Source organism: Vicugna pacos, chromosome 2, assembly GCF_048564905.1.
Source record: "Vicugna pacos chromosome 2, VicPac4, whole genome shotgun sequence".
Taxonomy (NCBI): Eukaryota; Metazoa; Chordata; class Mammalia; order Artiodactyla; family Camelidae; genus Vicugna; species Vicugna pacos.
The window spans coordinates 22,818,250-22,829,695 of NC_132988.1; the positions used below are offsets into that span (position 1 = coordinate 22,818,250).

Below are 11,446 nucleotides of genomic sequence, written 5' to 3' on the forward strand. Positions count from 1 at the left end.
TACATGCCTTCTTCTAATTAAGGGTATTTGTAAATGACCCACAAATTCATTTCTACTAAGCACAACTTAGGTAATTTTTCCACGTAATACCAGATCGTTTTTCTAACCTATGTAAATCAGAACTGAACTTTCACCAGTGTCTGTAAAATATATTTGTTCCCTCAGTATCTGAGGGGGATTGATTCCAGGACACCCACGGATACCAAAATCCATGGATGTTCAGATCCCTTATATGAAGTATTTGCTTTTGACCCACTTATATCCCCATATACTTTACGTCATCTCTAGATTACATATAATACCTAACACAATATAAATGCCATTTAGAGTTGCCAGCACATGGCGAATTCAAGTTTTTCTATTGGGAACTTCTCTGGAATCTTTTCCCAAGTATTTTCAATCCACAGTTGGTCAAATCCATGGATGTGGAAGCTGTGGATATGGAGAGCCAACTCTACAGTAAAATAATTCTGTATTTAGGTTAAATTATTTCCTGTAAGGAAAAAAATGAGCTTTTAGCTACATTACAGATCTCAAGGTTATAGGACTTACGGCACCAGGTTCCAATTTCAGCCTTTTGAGCAATCCAGGCAGTAAGAGCTCTTCCGTGTCTCTTATTGGAATAAGTGAATGTTTCTGTTAATATCCATTCTACATGGTGTTTTTTGTTTTGAGGGGACAAATGTAATATACTTGATTTATTTAGTACTTTTTCCTTACAGATATTATTACCAAAGGGGTATTCTTGCAAAGGTTGAAGGACAGAGGCTTGTATATCAGTTCAAGGATATGCCCAAAAACATAGTGGTCATAGATGATGACAAAACTGAAACCTGTAACGAAGATTTAGCATCAGCTACTGATGAAAAATCATTAGAACGAGTATCACTGTCTGCTGAAAGTCTTTTGAAGGCAGCCACTTCTGTTCGTGGTGGGAAAAACTCGTCTCCTCTAAACTGCTCCAGAGCAGAGAAGGGAGTAGCTAGAGTTGTGAACATCACTTCCCCTGGTCATGATGCTTCGTCCAGGTCTCCTCCTACTACCGCATCTGTATCAGCAACTGCAGCTCCAAGGTAGGTGAGGGGGAAACCATTAGTTGTATTTAATTTTTAGAGATCCCCTTGGCAAAAGTGATCTGTTCCCCTTTTAATATTTGCATTCTAAGAACCTGTTGGTGTCAAAACTTTGAAAAGTGCTTGATGTTTTAAATGTATTTTGTTGTTGTTGTTGTTAAAGTAGATGTCTCATATGACCTGAATTGGTTTTTACGGTTTTATAGATGGAAATAAATGTAGGCGTTAGTTTTTAAAACATACTCATTTCATGGTATTTTATAAACTTCAGGGATTTTTGGTACATCTGTAAAATACGGGAGCACTAGTTTTATACATTTGGATTTGCATTCATCTTTTTGCTCAAGAGACCTGTTTTATAATTTAGCATTGAATATAATCAACTTTATTTTTTTAATCTACTAGGACAGTTCGTGTGGCAATGCAAGTACCTGTTGTGATGACATCATTGGGTCAGAAAATCTCAACCGTGGCAGTTCAGTCAGTTAATGCAGGTGCACCGTTAATAACCAGCACTAGCCCAACAACAGCAACCTCTCCAAAGGTAGTTATTCAGACAATCCCTACTGTGATGCCAGCCTCTTCTGAAAATGGAGACAAAATCACCATGCAGCCTGCCAAAATTATTACCATCCCAGCTACACAACTTGCACAGTGTCAACTGCAGACAAAGTCAAATCTGACTGGATCAGGGAGCATTAACATTGTTGGAACCCCACTGGCTGTGAGAGCACTTACCCCTGTTTCAATAGCCCACGGTACACCTGTAATGAGACTATCAGTGCCTACTCAACAGGCGTCTGGCCAGACTCCTCCCCGAGTTATCAGTGCGGTCATAAAGGGGCCAGAGGTTAAATCAGAAGCAGTGGCAAAAAAGCAGGAACATGATGTGAAAACTTTGCAGCTGGTACAAGAAGAAAAACCGGCAGATGGAAATAAGACGGTGACCCATGTGGTGGTTGTCAGTGCGCCTTCAGCTATTGCCCTTCCTGTAACTATGAAAACAGAAGGACTGGTAACATGTGAGAAATAAAATAGCTCTCCCATGGGCTGTAGAATGTTGGTGATACTAACATAAATATTTGCAAGGATGTCATCAAGAGAAGTCAAAAGACTTTAAAACATTTTTATTGCATATAAGAAAACAATCAAACTTACTGGAAATAATTACCTATCCCATGTTTCAGTGGGAAATGAACTACATATTGAGATGCTGACAGAAAACTGCCTCTTACAGTAGGAAACAACTGAACCCGTCAATAAAAAGGATTGAAAGGGACCAAGCAACTCACTACAATATCAAGTTACACTAAGACTTGGAACACTAACATTCTGTAAGAGGTTATATGGTTTTCAGTGGGGAGGGGTTGGGATGGGTGATCTCATTGTTACATATAGCAATTTTTGATGCATTTTATATGCATACCAGCAATTATTACTGTGTTCACACAGAACTCACTTAACTGGTGCTATGTGAAGACTGCTAATATAGGTATTTTAGAATGTGAATTGAAGAATGGATCCAAAAGCTTCAGAAAGAGGATAGCAAAAAAGATCTAGTGTGGTTTTTTTTATATCATATAGCTTAAGCTGATTTAAAACAAAGGCCTTAGACTAATTTTCGGTTTTCTTTATTGAAATAAGCTAATGGCTTGTTTGTGTAAAGCTTTTTTTTATTAAAAGAAAAATTTTAAAAATCTTGTACCTAGCACAGTATTGTTATAGAATTTACATGTAACATTTTATATGGTAGTTTAAGTCTGTCAGTTTCTTAATTGTGGACAAGTTAACAGTTGGCTCTGGCCTTTTGCTATAACATGCCTGTGTCACTCAGCCCTGGCATCTTGCAGACATATCAGTTTCAGTTCTCCTGTCACTTGGAAGTTAAGACTCAGCATGAATTTTTGTCAGGTAGCTCTGATACCTGGAGTTTTCTTCCTTTCTCTTTTTTCTTTTCTTTTCTTTCTTTTTTTTTTTTAGTTTAAGAGGGAAAGTACCAGTGTTCAGATTTGAACTATAATAGTTTGTATATTCAACATTTGAAGTATATTCTATTTTGTTGTACTCTTGTTTCAAAGTGTATTCAAGTAGGTTTTCTGAAATATAGAAATGAAATTTTATCTTGTGTTTTGGTCTCTGGTGATATTTATAATATTCAAAAGCTAGTAGAGACACATTGTTTTAGTTAAGAAGTAATAGAAGTCCTATTTCTCCTTCCCAACTACTGCGTGAAGAAATTCTACTTGTTTTGTTCCGTTACAGTAATATTTGGCCAATGATCTGCATGTTTCTACTTCCTTTCTAATTAGTGTCATGAACTTATAATGTTCTACTTACCGTAATGAATTACTATTTTAATGTTGGCCACAGTTAAACAATTTATATTTAAAATCAGACCATCTGTTTCTCAATCACACTTTTTGAGGGTTAGAACAAATAATACTCTAGCCCTTTTACAAATTAGGAAGTGGAGCTACCAGAGAGATTACATGATTCCTAATTTCACACCAAACTAGGCCCTGTGATTCCACATCTTAATGCTCTTTCTACTACAAAGAAAAGTTGTCTATTTTTACATCTTTTAGAAATTTAAATAAACTAATACTTAATATTTTTTGTGGCCTTTAATTGTGCTTTTGATCAGATACTACTTAGGTCAGCAGATTTTTATAACACCTCCCTTTGTAATCTTTTTTCCATAAACATACTTAATGGTACTTTTTAATAAATGCTCAAAAACTCACTTGATTCTCGTCCCATTTGGGGGTTAATCTCAAATTCTACCTCCTTTTAAAACATTTCTGAAATACTTCAGCTTTCAAAATCTGTATTGTATGCCTTGGCACTTTTTTGTGTTGTCTTTTTTGCAGTTTCATTTGTTTGGACAGTTTAGAATTCCATTATTCTTTTTTAGGGGAAAGGTTATAGCTTACTCTGTGCCCAACCCTTCCCAAGTGCAGCATTTTATTAGACACTCAGACATCTATTGGTTTTGTTAACATATTTGCTAACAATCTAAGTCATATGGAGGATAGCTAATGGCATTTTAAGCGAGCAGTTCTATTAGTAATTGGTTCTAATTAGGTTAAGCCAAGGCTACTTGTTTACCTCCACCACTCTACCTGAACATTCTTCTGTCTCAATAAATACACCAAAGGTCTAGATTTGGAAACATACATGTTGACAGAATATATTGATAAGAATGTTTCTTCCAATTGAAGTTATCAGTGGTATGGCTTTTAATCTCAGCCCTTCCAAACTGTTAATCATTATAACTTGTATTTGCTTTTTGTGTCTGGTGTGTCAGAGAACCACCTAACAATGACTTGATGCCAATATATTTTCCAGTCTCACCAGGCTTTTGAACAATGATCAGCAGTCTGCTCATTTATTCCTTGGGTCATCTTCCAGCAACAGTTCCAGCCTTCACCACACTCCTTACCAAATGACCAGTATACCTCTTTATAGAGAACAGAGGTCATGAGCTGTCAACTCCCATTTCTGGACCCCTTGCTGTAAGAGCATCTACTTATTCCAGCGTCCATCCTCTAACACTCGTCTCAGGAAGGAGGTGGGTGTGCCTTCCTCCTGTACTCGGCAGCTTCTCCCCTTTCACACCATGGTTTCCTCATGCCAGCAGTTAATAGCCCCTCATTCTGTCTCTCTTCAGTAGCTTGCAGTCAGCTCTGGCTTAGAAACCGTTCTCATTGAGGTCTCCAGTAGCCCAGTAGTCAAATCATACAGTACTTCATTGTTTCATGTGGTCACCCTACTTAAAATTCTCCTTTGGCTTTCCATGACACACCGCTTCTGGCTTATTTCCTGCCTGACCAGCTCTTCTTAGTCTACCTTGTTTTCCTTCAGTGTTCCCATTTAAAGATCGTATTTACCATGGGGCTCTTTTCCTCACAGAATAGTTGTATTTACTGTTAGGATTTTGATTCAACGTAATTGTTAGATAATCTCACCCACACACATGGTGTTCACTACCAGATCTATTATTCTAGGCTAGACTGAAAGTCTTAGATGGGCTTCTATAATTACCTGCTGGCTATTTCCTCCTGAACATCCAATTGAGGTCTCTGTCTAAAATCTGTTCCTCTTAGCTTGACAAATGACATTACCAGCAACCCGTTAACTCATGCCAGGAGAAACCTGAGGGCCATTCTGGACCTTATTTCTTATATCCAGTCTTTCATGAAGTCCTATTGATGGTACCTTCTAAACAGCTTCCTTTCCCATCCTCCCTACCTTACTGCTTGTCTTCTCAAGCCTCCCTCTAGTCCATTTTCCATGCTGCTAGCCGAGAGCTTTCAGAAAATGTGAATTTCATCACTTCCTTATGACTGCTTTAAATTCGTATCTCTTACTAGAAAGACGAAAGTGCAAAGCATAACATTCAAAGTCCTTTGATCTGGCCTTTGCCCATCTTCCCAAGCCTTCCCAATACTCTCTTGCCACTCCTGTTTCAGGCATCTCTGGGCTACAGACATAGTGACAAATTTCCCCAAATATTCCTGGTACCTATACATTGTTGAGCCATGCCATTGATAGATTCCCTCCAGATCACTCTTTCTTCACCTAGATTTGAGTTCACTTATATTTACTGAGTTAGAGGTGACAGACATCAAAATATTTCTGAAATAGGCTTGGAAACTATTCAGGATGAGCAGTGGTCTACTCAGAACTCCTCTTAAGTAAGACTGAAAATATCAAGTATATAAAGACAAAGGGCTAGGTGAGCAGAAAAGAAATCAGGTGTGGAAATCAAGGACTGTTCATAGAGTTAACAGGACAGATGTCACATTGCAAGATACGGTGGGCAACGGTTTGCCTAATTTGCTTGGCCCATCATGTTGTGGCACTTGACACTCTTGCCCACCATAAGGCAAGAAGAATCTGCCAGAATTGATACAGTGACTCTAAAGGGGCAGTTCCAGTAGGGGAGGTGGCTGTGAAGCCAGAATATAAGGGATGGGGGCACCTGGTTCATTACCAGGGGTTTACCTGACACCTAGCATTCTTCACTCTGCAGAGTGCATCTCTGCTCACTGTATACAAACAAGTCATGTTTAATTACAATTAATCAGATAAACTCCCAAAGACAAAATTTTGGCTTTTATTTACAAAGTATACTGAGATTTTTTTTATGTCTCCTGGCCTTTTTGAGGGCATTATAGAACACATTTTGGGGAAGCAAGAGAAACCCTACTTCTAGTTCCAAAGCCACTGCAGCAGCTCTTCCCTTCATTATAGCTTCACTGCTGACAGCACAAGTCCTCTGTGGCTGTGACTTGTCTGTACTTCAGCCTGTTGTAATCATTGTCCTCCATAATTAAAACCTGTCACATTCTGGGGGAACTCAGTGCAGTGATGCCAGTCCTCATGAGAAGGAGCAGATACTCTTCTCCCTTTGCAAGTGCACTTCTCTCTTCATCATACCAACGGACCTTTGGAAAACTCAAGTGCATCAAGGAGACTTAAGGCATACCTCATTTTACTGCATTTCGCTTTACTGTGTTTTTTACAAACTGAAAGTTGGCAACCCCAGGTCAAGCAAGTCTACCAGCACAATCAGTTGTTGTTTTTCCAACATCATTTTTTTTGCTCACTTCTGTGTCACTTTTTGGTAATGCTCACAGTATTTCAAACCCTCCATCAGCAAAAAGATTACAACTCACTGACAGCATTTTTTTAGCAATAAATATTTTTAAATTAAGGTATACACTTTACTTAGACATAATGCTCTTGCAGCACACTTAATACAGTGTAGTGTAAACGTAACTTTTGCCTGCACTGAGACGCCAGAAAAATCCATCTTACTTTATTGCGACACATTATTATTGTGGTGGTCTGGAACTGAACCCCCGAAGTCTCTGAGGTGTACTTGCATTTGAATTGACATGTATTTAATTCACTTTTACGCACCCATGACCATCTTTTTGGACACTCCATCTTGGCAGTAATGCTTTTGAGTTCAGGATTTAAATGATGTAATTAATATGACAAGTTAAAGTATCACATGACTGTTTAATGAAAATTTTCCATATCAAAACCAAAATTGAACTATAAATAGGCTGTGAACAGCAGGGTTGTCTTCTCCCAGAATATTGTTTCCTCCCATCCCGTTGTATGTTTAACTCTGAGAATATTTTGTCTACTTCAGAAGACTTCAATGAAGTGGTATCAGAAAAGATAGATACTGAAGTACAGTGCTAACTTTGCTGCGCATTAGAATCGCCTGTGAAGACTTAAATACTGTTGCCCAGGTCACATTCCATAGCAGTTCAATACAACATATGGTAGTGGGGGCCAGGCATCAGTGTTTAAAAAACATATCCCCAGGTGATTTCATTGTGCATCCAGGTTTGGGTACCACTGCCATTCAGATAAAATAAGGAAAGCTTTACAATTAAGAGATGTGTCCTAATCTAAGCTTTTAAAATTGTTCAAATAGAAAAAGGTAGTTTGAGATATATCTATTAAATATTACTAATGGCTTTTAAAAACATATACTGTATATTTCATCAATTCTAAAGCCTTCTCACATTTAACAATTCTTTAATTAGGATGAGTCTTTAAAGTCTTGTGAAACAGTATACTGTGTCAATGTGCCTTGTCCCTTGGAAAGCTATATATTAATGCCAACAATGCTGCCATTGTTCAAAATATTTTTGAATTGCTTCTTGGAGCAGAACCTAAAATTTTATACATGTTTAATAGGGACAAGTTTCCTGCTGAGGAAGATTTTAGTTGTAGAAATAGCCAAGTCACTTGAGGTTAATAAACTGATGTGAACAAGCAAGTTACTGCCATATTTGGTTCAAAATGAAACGTGGCTATAAAGTTCAGTTTTCTTCAGAACTTCATAAAACTGGGTATGGAAGCTGTTCCAGAAAGTTTCAAAAAATTTCTTTGAGCAGTGGCAGCAGTAACATAAATTGTTTTTGAAGTGAAAAAAGAGTTAATGCTAAAAGAAACTAGAGATTTTCTGGTCTATTCCCTGTATTATAAATAAACTAAAGTTCAGAAAAACTCGACTTATCAGTTTCAGTTCAGCTAGTCAGTGGCAGACCTAGAAACAACTTCTCCTCTGGTGGTAACCTCCATTCCCTTCCATCCAAAAATAGGCAGGGGTGAGGGGAGGGTAGAACCAGCTTAGTTTCTGGGTTACATCCATTCCATCATGTAATGATGCTTACTTTCTCACAAACTAAACTGTAAAAGGTTGCAGACTTTTGCTGTGTGTGTGTCTCTTCAGTTTTACCAGTGTAAGTCAAATGTCAGACATTTCCCATGTCCAGTCCATCATCTCTCGGTGTTTGCTCCATATGATACAGGACTCTGTAATCATATTTCAGCATTCTTATATTACACACAAGGGGTTTACACCTAGAAGCCTGAGGTTTAATGTGGCAAGATAATTTAACTTATACTTTATCACCAAAAGAACTTCATATAGCTTACATATGGTAAAAATAAATGAAAGTCAGCAAAAATAAGCAGGTAAAAGAAAATGAGGCAAAGAAAAAAAAAGGCAGAAAAATGACAAAAGAAAATAGAATACATGCTGTAGAATATTACACAGTAATTAAAATTCATCTATAAGGTATTGTTTTGAATGTCTTGGCAGCCAACGTAAAAAAGGTACCAGCTGCCTAGAAGCAGCAAAGCTTTTCCTAACATTCCACACACACAAGAGTGGGTGTTGTCTACATTCCTAATGAATACTTTCTTAGAAGTGAGCTTTCCACCCAAATCCGGGGAGCAGGGGCCTGGGATTGTGGATATTGTTTCATCTCTCGGAGGCAGATATTTCTACTTTACGAATCAAAGTGGGGTTGACATCCTCTCCTGAAATTAAAGAACTGAATCGCTAACCCACTACTACACATCTGCCTGGAGGAACGGGAAAAAAATCTTGCCATTTTATCAGCCGCTCAGCTACTTGGAGCTTAATTTTTTATTAATGCTGTTGGTTCTGCCCTTTCAAACTGAAGGACTACTCTCCTTGGAATAATCTTGAGAGGCATATTAGGACATCCATGAATATTTTAGCGTTTCAAGTACAGTGCCCTTCCCTTTCTTGCTTTGAACCTTAAGCATTTGTTTACTCAATGATTTACATACATTTTTATATTACAATTCACAATACTGTTTTCCAAACCTCTCAAATCTATGGGATCGACAAGACAGGTATGATGCTTATTCTTTGGATGAGAAAACTGAAGCCCTAGAGATGAGTGACTCTTCAGGGTCACAGCTAAGTCCTCATGCCCTTCTGTATGATTTGATTTTATAAGCCCAGCTCCAGGCCTCTGCCATTCCAGTCTCGATAAAATCCTACGTGTGCCTGTATTTTTATACACGGCATAAAAAAAAAAAGAGTTTAACAGAGCACTCTATGCAAGCCAACTCATTTTTTGGATGCTTTTTCTTTTCTAAATTTGAAATGAATTATGATTATGAACATGTGTTATTTTCTCTTTTTAAAATTCAGATCTTGGAAATCTTTCCTCAAGTCTAAGACACATTATCTAATTATATGCAATGTTCCCTTCATTATAAAATCTTGAATGTTAGAAAATTGGTTCAAATACAGACTATTTTCATCAATTTCTTCCTTTAGTTTGAAACACAACTAGAGTAGTTGTTCTCACTGCTTCCTTTAAAAAAAAAAGCCACCATCACAGCACAAACAGTATCAGATGTTCTACTCTGGGCGGTGCTACTTCACTGCATCAGAATGACTGAAGTCTGCTCTATTAGCTACTATTAAGCTTCTGTCTTGCTTCTGTTCTATGTGGTGTACAAAAACTTGCATGTTTGACTAGTTTTAACAAATCTTTTCCTCCCCCACGTTACTTTTCTCCCTACTTGTGCTTACTCAAGGCCAAGGGAACATGGTGGTGGGGAAGTGAGCCCACTGGAGTCATGATAGACCGAGGCTGAATCCTGGCTTTGCTACTATTAGCTGAGACTTTGCTCAATTACTTGAACTTTTGAGCCCCATTTTAAAGAGTAATTTTAATATATGTAAAGCTCTTAGCACCAAAGATAAGGATCTCAAATGTTAGTTCCCTCCTATTATGCTGTATTTAAATAAATGAGGTGGTCATTCCTACCACTTTGTAGAATGGAAATCTATTGAAACATAGCCGGGAGGAAGAGAAAAGTCCATGACCACTCTCAGCCTGTCTTCAGATCTGCGCAATTTACCTTCTAAGACTAATCATAACCACAATCAACATATGGGATACGAAAGGAAAAGCAGAACCAAAAGGCACATAAGGATGGAATACAGGAAACCCATTAATAGAACATACTTAAAACTTCAGAGTACAGATTTACTTTCCAGTATTCCTTCAGGTGACTGAAAGTCCATAAGGCAAAGCTGTCTACAAAGAAAGACTTCAGGGGACAAAGAAATACATGTGCAACCTAACAAGATTTATATACCACTAAAAAACTGTTTAACATAGAAAGCTCACATAATTACACTTTAAGCAAGGACAATCAAGTGTCTGGCCCACTGCCATACTCGGAAGGCTGACTCTGAAGGAGAGCTCCACTGTGGGGTTCCTCCATCTCCATTTATATTTCAGTCACATGTTGGCATTTCAGAAGCATTTCTGCTCAGTGGCATTCCCACCCACCTCCAACCCATAGCCAGTTAACTCATATTGGGTGGACAACGTTTGAAATTCAAACACTATTTTGGCTTTCATTCTCATCCAGATTTGCTTGCTTAGGGTTATGAACATTTCTCTTCAGGCTGGTGTACTCTGGGGAGGTAAATAATACTTAATGCCTGCACAAGTAGAGTAAGTATTCAGTTTCTTTAACAACACAACAGTCAGTCATGCAAAGATGTGAACCAAATGACAACGGGTACAAATGCTCTTCCTGATTGCCATTCCTTCCAGGTAACTCCAAGATTTTATGTGTACTATGTACTGAAAACCTCATTTGTTTCAAAAGTGGTTCTAATGTAGAATATCTGGATGAGCTATTCTGGGGATCCCAACCTTAGCACTGAGATACCTAGTAAGCATAGCGCAGATGCCCTTGATGTGCAGCTACAGATCCATCTCTGTCCATTTAAAAAATGAAGGTCTGATCGCTTATATGTGGAATCTTAAAAAAGGACACAAATGAACTATTTATAACTTAGATGATTGATTTCTTGAATATGTGCAAGCACATTTGACTGTCCTTTATGACTGGATTACTGCATTCTGTTGATTCTTATTTTGTGGTTGGCTTTATTCCTTTGATAACTATGTAAATTTAAAAAGCTAAATCTCTAAACTGTTCTTAGAAACAATGAACAGTACATGTGTAAATTTTAAAATGGTTTTATCTCAGTGAGT

The 11,446-nt window shown here is 37.8% G+C and overlaps 1 protein-coding gene across 14 annotated transcripts in view; it reads left to right on the forward strand.

Moving 5' to 3' along the window:
• ELF2 (E74 like ETS transcription factor 2) overlaps positions 1 to 3,684 on the forward strand; it is an 82,743-nt gene extending 79,059 nt beyond the window's left edge. For all 14 annotated transcript variants that reach the window (XM_072937385.1, XM_072937383.1, XM_072937393.1 and 11 more), the window contains 2 exons: positions 723 to 1,073; positions 1,479 to 3,684. In XM_072937385.1, coding sequence (XP_072793486.1) covers positions 723 to 1,073; positions 1,479 to 2,106 — 979 coding nt within the window. In that variant the 3' untranslated portion in view covers positions 2,107 to 3,684. The remainder of the gene's footprint in view (positions 1 to 722; positions 1,074 to 1,478) is intronic.
• Positions 3,685 to 11,446: the final 7,762 nt, after the last annotated feature.